Source organism: Triticum aestivum, chromosome 2A, assembly GCF_018294505.1.
Source record: "Triticum aestivum cultivar Chinese Spring chromosome 2A, IWGSC CS RefSeq v2.1, whole genome shotgun sequence".
In the NCBI taxonomy this organism is placed as follows: Eukaryota; Viridiplantae; Streptophyta; class Magnoliopsida; order Poales; family Poaceae; genus Triticum; species Triticum aestivum.
In genome coordinates this window covers 383,060,523-383,074,104 of record NC_057797.1, presented here as the reverse complement: position 1 = coordinate 383,074,104, position 13,582 = coordinate 383,060,523, and the positions used below count along the sequence as shown (strand labels likewise).

Here is a 13,582-nt window from a genome sequence, read left to right as displayed (position 1 = left end):
GGCGAGTGGGTGGAAAATAAGTGGGCTGCATTGTGTCTCGTTCACCATACACCTCCCCCTTGGCGAGCGCGCTGCTGACGTGAGGGGTCAATGTGCGCCAAGATTCACGTTTTCAGTCCAACGGGAGATGCTTCCCTTTTTTTGGTTGAAGGGAAAAGATGCTCTGATTATACCTGGTCATGGTCAGCCCGACCCGGTCGACCCGACCCGACCCGGTCCGACCTTATCCATGGGTCGGGCTCGGGCCTAAGTTTTGAGCCCGAAGCTCGGGCCGAGCCGGGCCCGAGCCCGTCGATTTCGCCATTTAAGGAAGAGGCCTGGCCCGTGGCCTGACGGGCTTTTAGTATGATGGGCCGGGCTCGAGCCCGATGGCCGGGCCAGGTCGGGCTCAGGCCTGGATTTTTTGCATCGGGCTTTGGTTGGCCCGGCCCGGCCCGAGGAATGGCCAGGTATAGCTCTGATTGATTCGGCAACGTGACCGAGACGAACCAGCCGAGAAGCAGGACTGCACGCGCTCGGATAGAGAAAGGAGCAACTCGGTCCAGTCCACTGCCTGCCTATTTTTATCCGCTGCAAAAATTGAGGGGACATATATAAAATCGGCCGCGGGCGACCGTGGGCCGGCTTGCATCGCACTTTGCCGGTGAAGAGAACAGAGTAGGCCTCGCACGCCAATGGCAGGTTCGTCCTTCCCCTCCCCCTCCCCCTCCAACCCTAGATAGATCCCCCAACAAACTCTCGATTCCTCGATTAATTTCTCCGATTCCACGCCAAGTCCACCCCGTAGCGGAGGATTCGGCCCGATTCGGGTGTTCTTGCTCAGTTCCGCTTGAGATTTCGGCCGCGAACTTTGGGGCGAGAGGTTGTTTAGGGATGTTTCACGCTGTTGGAGAAGAGATTTGAGGTGCTTCTGTACGAACTTGGAGCTTGCAACGCGATGAATCGTTGCCGGGTTGCTCCAGCTATCTTGACGTGGACGAAGGACGGTGGAACTGGCGTCAATTTTATCGATTTGGTAGGAATTGGCAGTGGCGGTTCGTGCGAAGATGTGGGCTTGAGAATTTTCGGCCGGTTAGTAGTTCGAGCTGTCCCTGGAGATGCCTTGATGTGCCAGTACCTGCTAATTTGTAGCTCTGAGCTTGGTTCTATGTTGATTGGCATGATTCAAGAGGGTTTGGTTAGCTCGAGAGAGCTCGTCGACCAGAGTTTTGCATACCCTGGGGCTCTTGATGTTCTACGATTGGTTAACGTCCGTGCCTGAGAGCCCGTATAGGCTTACTAATTTGTCAAAGTACACTGGTCATTTGAGGTGTAACAAAGTATCTAGTCCTTCCTGGGAGGCAGCATAAAATCGGGCATTTGATCATATACCTCTTGTTTTCTTGTTGCTAAACCCATTCCCTTTTATACGACAAAAATTGCTATTTGGCTAAACGAGATTCTTGGCTGAAAGATAGCTCACCTACTTGTGCATTTCCTGTTGGAGCCTTTCATTGATCTTCTATTTCTGCACTCCAGTTGTGTTGGCCATTCTTCAGTATTGTAGCTTGCTGCTAGCTCACTGCCAGTCACGTGCTTTTCATTATCCGATTATGGGGTTTTGTAATGCCTCTCAACTCAACTCACTGATGTTATGCCTCACATATTGATTTCTAAGTGGTTGAGATCAATTCTGATCTTCACTCGGTTAAATTTCCAGGTGCACCACCAAAACCGTGGGAACGTGCTGGGGCTGAGGGAACATCCGGTCCGTCGCCTTTCAAACCACCATCTGGTGGCAGCACTAGCGATGTCGTCGAAGCTTCTGGTACAGCTAAACCTGGAGAAACCATTGCTGCTACAGAGGGGAACATGTCTGCCAATGTAAATAACCCCATCTCGAGGCCTATGCCCCAACGTCCTTGGCAGCAAACAGGCTATGGAAATTCCTATGGAGGTAATCTACTGTACTGACCTAGAGCCCATTTGAAGCTTGTTTGCCTTTTGGGGATATCTTGTCAACAATGGTTGTCCTGAGAATGTTCATTTCCTCTTATACAGGAACAGGATATGGATCCAATATGTATAGTTCGGTTGGTGGATATGGCAGTACTTATGGTAGCGGCGGACTCTATGGGAATAGCATGTACTCGAGCTATGGAGGCGGTGGCGGCCTCTATGGAGGTTCCGGGATGTATGGGGGAGGCATGTATAACAGTGGGATGGGAAGCTCTTATGGTGGTTATGGTATGGGTGGTATGGGCGGCATGGGTGGTATGGGCGGCATGGGTGGCATGGGCGGCATGGGTGGTATGGGTCCTTACGGCAATCCGGATCCAAATTCATTTGGCCCTCCCGCAGCACCACCGGGTTTCTGGGTGTCCTTCCTACGCGTGGTATAATACTTCTCCTACTTTTTCACTGATCATGATTGTGTTCTTTTCAATTGGTCCAGCCGTCCAGTGCACATTGAAGCATGCCATAATTTTCTGAATGTTCATTAATGCGAAATGTTTGGTTATAAATATTTTCTGCCTAAAGCAACCCAATCTTTGTTTACTGTTTCTTCATCCAGTTGTTCACTTTATTTTACTCTGAAGCTCAGGCTGTTGTGAGTTTCTATGTTGTGTCTATTTTGATATGTGTAGTTAAGTAGGTTTTAGTTAATGTACATTCTAGTGTGTCATCATGGTAATGTTAAACATTTGGCCATGCTTGTTCACATTTGTTTTTTGGAGTAGAGATCTTATCATCAAGTATATCAAAGTTTATAGATAGACATGTGTGAAGTTACATGTCATTCATACAACATATGAAGGCCCCGTATGATAGCTCAGAATTTTCTATGTATTATGAAAATACTACAGTTTTTTAGATTACCATGGTTTTAATTACTGTGAGCTGTTTGGCAACCACAAAAAACTGTAATATCAATACAACGGTATTCCGCAAACCATGGCATTTTCTCTGGATAAAACACCAACAACCCTGGACCTCCTTTTAAAAAACTGAGCATGCGAAAAGAACGAGCCCATCCTAAGCAGCCGTCGCCGCCCTGTTGTGTGTGGATGGTGTATTGGTCAGCGGCCATGGACAAATCAAAAAGGTTCCTCCTGCTGCTTCCTCCTATTTTCCCTGAAGTCACGTCCGCCCAATCCGTGTTCCCTCCGTTACTATATCTTATATAGCGAAGGTGTGTGGGGGGATTTCGTTCCCCTTTTTCACTGTGCATGATGGACTGGCCTGGCCTGGATGACCAAGCCGTTCCCGTCAACCCGCAACTCCACCTCGCGTGGTGCACTGCCGGCATAGCCGTGTAGCCTTGTTGCAGAGCGTGGTTCTTGCTCCGTGTCAGTACGTTGTAAGTTCGATTGCTCCTCGATAAGTGTGACATCGAGCTTGTGCGTTGTTCAATTAGTCTGTGGTCGTACTAGTTTGTGCATGCCGGTGCTCTGTGAATGTCCGTTCATCAGCTTGCAACGTCTAGCTAGCTAACAACGCGAGCGTTTGCAACTGCTTCAAACGGCTAGCTAGTTAATTTTAGTTGATGCATATAAGGTCTTGCCAAACAGGTCTGCAGTTTTCTGAATACTCCAAAATACTTTGTTATGTCAAAACCGTGGTTTTTGTACCTACAGGTTAAATTGATGTAGTTTTTCAATACTTTGCTATCAAACACAGCTGAATTATAATAGTTCCCCCATTACTTTGACGGTTTAACACATGCTTAATCTTTTGAATACAATTCTTCATAACTAATCCTGGATTTGCTACAGATGCATGGTACCGTCAGTTTCTTTGGGCGAGTTGCATTTCTTGTTGAACAAAACACACAAGCCTTCTATTTATTCATTACAGCTATGTTGCAGGTACTGTTATTTTAAGTTTTCCTCGCTTGTATTGGGTTTGAATAGCATGCTTACAGCTGTACTTGCATTGTTTGTATCTGATTGCCACAGCTCTTTGATCGGTCTGGGATGCTTTACGGTGAGCTTGCGAGATTTGTCTTGCGCCTGCTCGGAGTCCGAACAAAGTCAAAGAAAGGCCGCGTTCAGGGCGCTGAGGCCCCTGCATTCGAGGGACCTGGCCAGCAGCTTTTTGAGGCACCAAAAGCTGCCAACAACTCATGGGACAATGTTTGGGGAAACTAAGACGACCTGCCCTTTTATGTGCCGTTGAACTTATAGAAACATACAGTTAGCCAAGGAAAGATTATGAAAGCATGCATGTGAGCAATCAATCAGAAAGCGAAGAAGAGTGCCCAGTCGGAGGAAATTATCTGTTGTAGTTAGCGAAAGAACACAAGGGCTGCTCTTTCTGATTTTCATGGCTTAATCTGCCGTGAGCCTAATGATGTCCAGTTTGCTTTGCTGGAGGATGCAGTGTTGTTTAAGTATTTCTGTTGTTTGTATGTATGTGGGGTAAATAATACTGTATCTGTTATCTTGAAAAGAATGAAGCGAAATGTATTGTGTTTTCTCCCTATTTCTTAGTTTGATTTTCAACTGAAGGTGTCATTGGAGATGGTAAATGAAGTGCAAACATTTCATCTTCTCAGCAAGTGTGTCACAGAAGTACAGACTTGAAGAAAAAAGTTTTGTCCAGCTGACTGAGGTACATGTATTATGTGCAAGAAGTCAAAGCAGCCAAAATGTTGAAACATTGACATGGGTTAGGCTCAAAAATAACTTTAATTGTTGGTCGCATGACCAGCATTCTCTATCTATATTTTGAATTAATAACTGATGAAGCTGGCTTTGAAGATTCTGGCGACTGTTGAGGATGATGATGATGATGATGATGGTGCAGATATCATTATTGTCTTGTCTCCAAGAAAGAAAGTAGCCCCAGGAAACATGTCTGAAGCACCCCTGATCGATCAATCAATGAGAATAAACTGGCACGGTGGCCTCGTCTGCAACGGATCCGAAACCGTAGGGAAGAGGAAGAGAAGAAATGACGAAAGCGGAGGGCATTTTCCGCGAGGGGATAAATGTGGCGAATTTGTAGGGAAGGGAGGGTTGCAAGTGGATGAGGAAGCAGTGTAGGAGAGCCGCCCTCTCTTCCCACCTCCAATTGCTCATCTCATCCATACAACCCCCTCATCTCTCTCTCTCTCTCTCAACTGCACAATTATTCTCCGTTGTATTGTTTGTCCGCATGCACAGAAACCTTGAGGACTCGCCGCCTCATCTCTTATATTGCATCCATCCCCTTCCCCACCACAATCCTTAGTTCCTTCCTTCCTTCCCCTCAGCCTTGAGGGGACAGCCTCCTCATACAAGGTAAAAACCTAAGGAGTTTCAGAGTAATTTACCAGGTTTATGATGCTCCAGTTCTTGGACGCTGTTACTATGTTATTAGCACATATTCTTTCTTTGTCTTGATCGTGTGATCTTCACAAGGTGTTTCACCCACTTGCATCTAGTAATTTTCTTCTCTTCAGGTAACTAACTACGCCTCTTGTTGTTTGTATGGAGCGGTGCAGGTGGTGATTTGCACAGCAAAATGGAGATCACCAATGTCACAGAGTACCAGGCCATCGCCAAGCAAAAGCTTCCCAAGATGATCTACGACTACTACGCCTCCGGCGCCGAGGACGAGTGGACGCTCCAGGAGAACAGAGAGGCCTTTGCCAGGATCCTGTAAGCTGCCTGCCCAGCCCATCCTTGACGTTTTCTTCCCACGGTATCTCCGTGTCTGTTTTGTTTGTAGAAATGCGCTGTACCAACTGAATTTCGGGGTTTCGGAGTTTGATGTACTACCTTAGAGCGCATCTAATTCACCAGAGACGACAAACTATATGCAATAATTAAAGAGGACGATTCTGATGCTTTCGATATATAGCATAATAGGTTGCTCAAGTAATTTCTCGATACATCCTTTCAGAGCTAGACTTACTAATCCTTAGTACTTCTGATTTACCCATCATTGTTTGCCTGTGTTTTGGGTAGGTTCCGCCCGCGCATTCTCATCGATGTATCCAAAATCGACATGACAACAACTATCCTGGGATTCAAGCTCTCAATGCCTATCATGATTTCCCCCACTGCCATGCAGAAGATGGCTCACCCAGATGGTATTGTCTCTCTGAAATGTCGTTTGATTGTGCTTATATATATACTCTGGGAGTATATAAGGTTGTAGGAATTTTGAAATGGTTCCTGCTTTGTCTGCTGCACATTGTTGACCTAACATTGGCATATCCATCCTACTCTCAGGAGAGTATGCGACTGCCCGCGCAGCATCAGCAGCAGGCACTATAATGGTATGTCCATTCAGTCCCTTGCAGCAGAATATCTACGGATATATGGAACAATCCTATGTGACCAAGTAGAATGAGGTGCTAAAGAAAGATGCTCTATTTTTCTTTCAGACATTGTCGTCCTGGGCTACTTCGAGTGTTGAGGAGGTTGCCTCAACCGGACCAGGGATCCGCTTCTTCCAACTCTATGTAAATACTATGTCCGTTGAACAAGTGCTACTTACAGAATCCTTGTCTCTCTCATTTTGTTACTCAGGGCTTGTGAATGATCATAGTTCATCTCAACTTTGTAGGTGTACAAAGACAGGAAGGTGGTCGAGCAGCTTGTGAGGAGAGCGGAAAAGGCTGGATTCAAGGCGATAGCGCTCACCGTGGACACCCCGCGACTTGGCCGCAGGGAAGCTGATATCAAGAACAGGTACCCACCCCTCATATTCTCCATAGAATCATATATGATGGTGCAATAAATAATATCGACAGGCAATGTGGTGAACATGACAATGATACACTGAAGCAACATAAAGCACATCTGTCAGGATTTATACTAAGCAACCTGCTTATGGCTGCAGATTTGTTTTGCCACCAAATTTGACACTCAAGAACTTTGAAGGTTTGGACCTTGGCAAAATGGACCAGGTGCATAATCTATACCTATATTATTATACCTACTATTAAAGGAAATAGGTATTTTTCGTTTGGTTTAGTCCTTTTCGTTTGGCTTACACATTAAGCGATTTAGGCCAGGTACTTGTACGTTGATGGGCCTTTTATGGGCTTTTATAGAAACCGTGAAAAATAATTAAGTCAAAATAAATCAACATTGTGGAAATTAAACACATGACCTCCTTAGTCCTTCTCGTTTGGCTTACACATTAAGCGATTTGGGCCAGGTACTTGTACGTTGATGAGCCTTTTATGGGCTTTTATAGAAACCGTGAAAAATAATTAGGTCAAAATAAATCAACATTGTGGAAATTAAACACATGACCTCCTGTCTAGCTCTTCGATGTAACAACCAACGACCTATGTGCCTTTCACATTTACTAATCCCAACTCGCTCTAAATATACGAGTGGCAGTCATCATATTTAGGGCGAGCTAATTAAGCAAATGAGCTAATAAAGAAAGGATTGTGAGCTTGAATGGAATATTTAAACGGATGTGGCTAATTAAAGAAAGGATTATGGATAAACCGGTGGAATAACTAAAAGAAAGATTGTGATCTTAATAAATAAATTTTCAATGAAAAATTTGAGGTAAAAAGATAGGATAATTAAAAGAAAGATCTGTAGACTTAAATGTGTTGTGGCTACTAAATTAGAAAAAGGAAGGATCTAATTTCCGATTAAAACGGATGAAGACGTATGGTAATTAATGAAAGGATTATACTTATATGCCATTAAATATGATTATACTTAAATGGAATTAGTGGGAGATTATGCCCGACAAAGAAAATATGAACACGACTAAATTGCAACGTTTTTTTTATGTTCATTTTGTAGAAAGTCATAGTAAACCCGATGTTGTGAGACATTATACTTGCACAAAATATCAATTTTTTCCCGTTGCAACGCACGGGCATATGTGCTAGTTCATCTTACAGAAGACAATGCAAACTCTGCATGTCGCTCTGAATTCTCATGGGATCTCTGTGTTCCAAGCAGGCTAACGATTCAGGACTAGCTTCATATGTCGCCGGTCAAATCGACCGTACACTGAGCTGGAAGGTAAACCAAGAAGAAGAAAAAGTCTTACTTGAACTTGACAACTAACTCTATTCGTGTATGAAATTTGTTCTAGTTACCGTGGCTCTGAACTGAAGATGTGGCCTTGTCGTGCAGGATGTGAAGTGGCTGCAGTCCATCACCACGATGCCGATCCTGGTGAAAGGAGTGATCACCGCAGAGGACAGCAGGCTCGCCGTGGAGAACGGCGCGGCCGGAATCATCGTGTCCAACCACGGCGCCCGGCAGCTGGACTACGTCCCGGCGACCATCAGCGCCCTGGAAGAGGTCGTGAAGGGTGCTGGCGGGCAGATCCCCGTCTTCCTGGACGGCGGTGTGCGCCGCGGCACCGACGTCTTCAAGGCGCTCGCTCTCGGCGCCGCCGGTGTCTTCGTAAGTGCAGTGCATGCCCTTGTCCTGGGCTAGCTAGCTAGCGAATTCAGCAAGTCATGATATTAGGTGTGCATGGCGTGCAGATCGGAAGGCCGGTGGTGTTCTCGCTGGCGGTGGCCGGGGAGGCCGGGGTGAGCAACGTGCTCAAGATGCTGCGCGACGAGTTCGAGCTGACCATGGCGCTCAGCGGCTGCAACTCGCTGGCCGACATCACCCGCAACCACGTCGTCACCGAGGCCGACAAATTCGGCGTCATGCCGTCCCGCTTGTAACTTGGAACCAAATCAAGTCGGCGCACGTCGCCGGCGGCCGTATATCGATCCAAGGCTTACGTACGTAACTGCATGGATGCATGATATGCTACGTAGTGTAATTAATTTTGGACGGGATGTGTGTGTGTGTGTGTGTGTGTGTTTCCAACTTCCAAAGTGCTGTGATATGGCATGGATCGATCAGACATGATAAATGAATTAAATAGGTACATTATTCCTCGCAAAAGAAAAATTGAATTAAGTACATTACGTGCAAGGTGAGTTTGCAATTATCCAACGAACAAGTTACTCTACCGGCCGCCAACAGGTTGATCTCCAAGAAACTAACTAGTTGAACACTCGAACAAACGAAAACTTCATTTGAACACTCCAATCTCATGCTTGAAAATACAAGTCTCAAGAACAAAAATAACCATATGCTAGCAAGCACTGTACGTATGTGTCTTTAACCACCGGACTAGGACTAGAAGGGCATCGCTCGCCGGCCGCCGGCGTACGGCGAACCCATGGCGGCGACCCTTGTCTTCCGCTTCTGCAGAAACTGCTGCAACGACCGCTTCATCGACAGCCCCGCGGCGGCCGCTTGGCTGGTGACCGGCGCAGCAGCCCCTGCTCCCTGACGAAGCGGGCGTGAAGCCAACAATGGAGCCCAACGTTGCGGCGCCGGCTGGCTTGGATTCTGATGCGCTCCGCACTGTGCCACTGCAGTGCCGCCGCCGCTGCTGTCCTGCTGCTCGGTTAGAATTTGTTGGCTCGCCATGGTTATGATTTCCCTTGCCTGCGATTAATCAATCAACAAATGAACTTTGTCACAGCCACGTCTGCGCACACATTTCAAACAAGAAATATGACTAGAAAATTTCAAACAAATTTCTGTTCATAATCATTTTGATTTTTGGTGCGATCGAGCACGTGTTTAATTCTGGTTGTCTATTTTGTATGGAGACTTGCCCCTTTTCTGACTAATTGCTTAATTAAGTCAGACCAAGAGATGCTGTCAAAAAAAAAACAAGTCTGACTAAGAGACGATTGCGTTTGGGGAGTTGAACGTGCTTGTCAATTGCACATCCACTACTCCACCAAGACTAAATGTGGCTGCGTCTTAGTTTTGCCTGTCTCCTGGATGTGGTACATCACGTGTCGAAATAAGCACAAGAATTTTGACCCAAACTTAAGTCATTAAATATTACTAGTACTATTCTGAAAATTCAACCGTACCGTACCGGATTTTCCGTCCAGCTCATCCACGTGCTGAAATAAACACGTGCATAATGCATATATTGTTACCATGTTTTTTTCCTCACAAAGAACTTTGATCTATTATAATAATTAGCCAGAAGTGATGTGGTGGTAGACGCCCAAGTTTGATCTTTGGATTTGATTTGGGTGTCTCACCTGGGGCATCTTCATCTTCTAGGTTCACACACGTCGTGTCATGCGTGCATAGCAGGATAGAAGATTGTGAGAATCACAACCTAAAGACTGGCTTAAAGAAGAAGCGCTCCCTTGTTAATTTGCTATTGGTTCTATTTAGGCTGCACGGTGTCTCAGTTGACTCTAACACGTACGCCCATTCTATTTGTTGGCATCGTTTACATTAAACTGCAAAAACAACTCGTGGTGAAGGATCCATTCGATCCATCATGCATACTCCCACATTGTTTTGCCTTTTAGTCACTTCCAAGACTGAGCTAAGCACATGCATGATCGTCAGTGATGACCAACCTAGTCCACTTAGGGTTGAAACATACAGATACATGGAGGGATGGAGCAAATTAAAATGATGCTAAGGAGCGGGGCAGTTAGCTTACCTGGAGCTCGGTGACGTCGACGGCGCGAGTATTTAACCAAAAACTACCACAATTCGCAGAAACGTGACAGAAAACTACCACTTTACGATTTTGTCCCGAAAATTACCACTTTTTTATTAATCCGTGGCAAAAAACTACCAAGTGTGAAAACTGCTCGCTTTGCCTGGGTTAAACCCGAATCTGACTGCTCGACCCCACACATAAGCGGGCTAAAAATGCAATCGGGTCCCTAGTTTTTCTTAAAAAAAGCAATCCAGTCCCTCCGGGCCGACCGCCCCAGGCCCTCGCCGCCGCCGCCGCTCTCCGGCTCCCTCCGCCGCCTCGCCAAGCTCCTCCGCCAGGCCCCCTCGGTCCCGCACCGCCTCGCGCCCAAGCTCGAGCGGGAGGACCGCCAGGACGACGAGGAGACCGACGGGTCTCCCCTGTACCGCGACTGGCCACCGGTGCCCAAGCGGCGGAGGACGGCCGTCTCGCTGTCGCCGCTGAGCTCCTTTGCGGAGCATCACCCTTGCGCTCCACACGTCCACCTTCTCGCCGTACTCCCTCCCGGCCACCACCTCGGGCGCCACGTAGTACGGCGTGCCGACGAGCCCGGTCATCGGCCGCCCGTCCCCGAACCACTCCGCGGAAACGAAGTCGGCGAGCTTGAGCGCGCCGGTGGCGGCGTCGAAGTTGTCGGGCTTGACGTTGCGGTGCGCGATCCCGCGGCGGTGGCACGCGGCGAGCGCGGACGCTGCGCGGCCAGCCCCGCCGCCTCGCGCTCGGGGAGGCGGCCGCCACGGGCGGAGAGGAGCGAGAGGAGGTCCCCGCCGGCGCAGAGGTCGACGACGAGGTGCACGGCGTCCGCGTCGTCGAAGGCGGCGTGGAGCGCGACCGGGTTGCAGGGACTGGATTGCTTTTTTTAAGAAAAACTAGGGACCCGATTGCATTTTTAGCCCGCTTATGTGTGGGGTCGGGCAGTCAGATTCGGGTTTAACCCAGGCAAAGCGAGCAGTTTTCACACTTGGTAGTTTTTTGCCACGGATTAATAAAAAAGTGGTAGTTTTCGAGACAAAATCGTAAAGTGGTAGTTTTCTGTCATGTTTCCGCGAATTGTGGTAGTTTTTGGTTAAATACTCTCGACGGCGCACACCCGGCCATCGTAGAATATGGTCATGCTCCTCCTTGCCGCGCCGCCGCTGCTGCTCCCGGTCCGAAGCCGCAGGCTCAGTTCGACCTCCGCTCCCCCGTCGTCGACGCTTCCCCCATCTCGCCACCCCTCCGCGGTGTCCCGCGCGCTGCTACTCGCCGCCGCCATTAATGTGTATATTCAAGTAGTACCAGGTCTATCGATCTTTCCTCCTCAAGTTCTTGGAAGAAGGAAGGCCGGCCCGTCAATACACACACACACACACCTCTCAATCTCTCTCTGCCCCGCTTGTTTATGAAACGTTGTGCGCGCACGACGGCAACGGGGCGGTTCGGTCTCTTCTTTCCTTTTGCCGCGCAGCGCACGTGAAGAATGCGTGCGTGCGAGGGAGAGGAGAAGCGGCGCCGGCTGTCCTGTGTACTCCTGTACTCTGTTTTCTTTACTTTTCTTTCACGGGAACCTTCTCCGCTTGGTTTTCTTGCCATCTTTTTCCCTTTTCGTTTGCCATAGCTAGCTGGCTTAATTTTTGTGCGCATGATTTGTGCAAACCACGTACTACTACTAATGAAAACGAGATCGATCATTGCTTTGACATGTCTGTTCCGGCTCTCTTCCACCTCTTTGTCGGCACGTGCTCTTTTCCTTTTGCATCCAGGAGTTCAGTGGGCCCACGTGCTACCAGATTTACACTATTCTATTCAGCAGTTTGACTATTTTTCCTTGAGGGATTCAATTAACTAAATTATTATAGCACATCACTTTGCTTAAAATCACAGCACCAAACTTTTTTTCTTTTCCAAAACACGAGGCAAAAACTTTGCCCATCTCATAACAAGGTTGTTGCCTAGTTAACTACGAAAAATCAAACGAAACCCAATACAAAGCCCATCCAAACAATGCCACATGCCACACCCACTCTCGCCGACGGCTCGCCGAACATCCAGACCCGGTCCTAAGATTTCGAGGGCCCGGGACAAGATAACAAAAAAGGGCCCTAAACCCACATATATTTTTTCTATTTCAAATGCAAATGAATACTTATTACACTAGAATTTATGTTGCCTTATCATGTCGACTATTCAGAAAAACCGGGGCCATAATCATTCACATAAAATTTGGCTGGTCTTGCCAATCAATACCTATGTTTTTCCCTTCGGTGCCAACTCAAAATTTTATCATCCTATAATTTTTCGCTAGGTTGTTATTCAGCAATAACTAACTAAAGCTAATTCCTCGAAATCCCTAGCAGAGGTACTTTCTTTATTTGCGGGGAATTAGTACATGTACTTTCCTGGGACTCAATAAACTCATTTGCATGTTCTCTTTTTTCACGTTGTTAGATGATATTATCCAAATAAAATCTACAATACAAGAAATTAAGAACACTACTAATTAAATAATATATAAATGCTAAGAAAGAGTCATGGAGCGATGTACCTGGATGGCTAGAAAATTCAAAATTGCAAGCTTTTGCTTCTGCTTACGAATCACGAAGAGAAATCCGAGTTTCCATTTTCTATTCCCAAACAATACAAGAAATTAGAGTGTGAGAGAGATATGTACAAGAATTAACTTCACGAACCGAACAATCTGACAGGACTAAAAACAGAGGATTTTCGTTGAAGAGGAGGTTAATGGAATCTCCGAAAATCACAAGTAGACAACGCAGGCGACCTTGGTATTAGCATGACTGTTTCATTCTAGAGAAGAAGTAGAAAGATGAGAAGACCACGCGCGTGCGGCAAGGCCGGAATTAATCTATCTGTTATAGTTGTTTCTCTTTTTGAGAATCAGTCAATCTGTTACTTGGGAAAGAATTCTTTCCTAAAAATCACACATGCAAAAAATCACTCGATCTGTAAAATGGGAAATAATTGATCACCTTTTTAAGAACCAGTCAATCTGTTAACATGGGAAAAAATTCTTTCCTAAAAATCACAATTACTTTCTAAATATCACAACGTAAGGAAACTAAGTCATTACCCATCGGGGCCCGGGGCGGGCGCCCCT

The 13,582-nt window shown here is 46.8% G+C and overlaps 2 protein-coding genes, 1 long non-coding RNA gene and 1 pseudogene across 4 annotated transcripts in view; 2 read left to right on the top strand and 2 right to left on the bottom strand.

Moving 5' to 3' along the window:
* Positions 1-499: 499 nt before the first annotated feature.
* On the top strand, positions 500-4,464 carry LOC123188737 (peroxisomal membrane protein 13). Its single transcript, XM_044600970.1, has 5 exons — positions 500-681; positions 1,700-1,936; positions 2,041-2,375; positions 3,756-3,848; positions 3,939-4,464. The coding sequence occupies exons 1-5, from the start codon at positions 675-677 to the stop codon at positions 4,128-4,130; spliced, it is 864 nt and encodes a 287-aa protein (XP_044456905.1). The 5' UTR covers positions 500-674; the 3' UTR covers positions 4,131-4,464.
* Positions 4,465-4,958: 494 nt separating this feature from the next.
* Positions 4,959-8,881, top strand: LOC123188736 (peroxisomal (S)-2-hydroxy-acid oxidase GLO5). 2 transcript variants are annotated; one of them, XM_044600967.1, is made up of 10 exons: positions 4,959-5,264; positions 5,468-5,624; positions 5,934-6,058; positions 6,201-6,247; positions 6,356-6,433; positions 6,538-6,662; positions 6,814-6,880; positions 7,908-7,970; positions 8,085-8,360; positions 8,444-8,881. In XM_044600967.1, the coding sequence occupies exons 2-10, from the start codon at positions 5,488-5,490 to the stop codon at positions 8,630-8,632; spliced, it is 1,107 nt and encodes a 368-aa protein (XP_044456902.1). In that variant the 5' UTR covers positions 4,959-5,264; positions 5,468-5,487; the 3' UTR covers positions 8,633-8,881. The 2 variants fall into 2 exon arrangements, with proteins under 2 accessions (XP_044456902.1, XP_044456903.1); XM_044600968.1 differs by having other exon boundaries at positions 5,050-5,299.
* A 1,059-nt stretch (positions 8,882-9,940) lies between these two features.
* LOC123191677 (calcium-dependent protein kinase 9-like) lies at positions 9,941-11,740 on the bottom strand (annotated as a pseudogene).
* Positions 11,741-12,300: 560 nt separating this feature from the next.
* LOC123188738 (uncharacterized) overlaps positions 12,301-13,582 on the bottom strand; it is a 5,175-nt gene continuing 3,893 nt past the window's right edge. Inside the window, exon 2 of the long non-coding RNA XR_006495145.1 lies at positions 12,301-13,088. This is a non-coding gene — a long non-coding RNA (uncharacterized lncRNA). The remainder of the gene's footprint in view (positions 13,089-13,582) is intronic.

What these genes read in the sequence shown, in the direction of transcription:
- LOC123188737 (XM_044600970.1), top strand. An exon ending in CTATGGAAATTCCTATGGAG is followed by an intron (nt 1,937 to 2,040) that starts GTAATCTACTGT and finishes CCTCTTATACAG; the next exon opens with GAACAGGATATGGATCCAAT. An exon ending in TCATTACAGCTATGTTGCAG is followed by an intron (nt 3,849 to 3,938) that starts GTACTGTTATTT and finishes TGATTGCCACAG; the next exon opens with CTCTTTGATCGGTCTGGGAT.
- LOC123188736 (XM_044600967.1), top strand. Translation starts at nt 5,488, where the DNA reads ATGGAGATCACCAATGTCACAGAGTACCAGGCCATCGCCAAGCAAAAG. An exon ending in ACCGTACACTGAGCTGGAAG is followed by an intron (nt 7,971 to 8,084) that starts GTAAACCAAGAA and finishes CTTGTCGTGCAG; the next exon opens with GATGTGAAGTGGCTGCAGTC. An exon ending in TCGGCGCCGCCGGTGTCTTC is followed by an intron (nt 8,361 to 8,443) that starts GTAAGTGCAGTG and finishes CATGGCGTGCAG; the next exon opens with ATCGGAAGGCCGGTGGTGTT.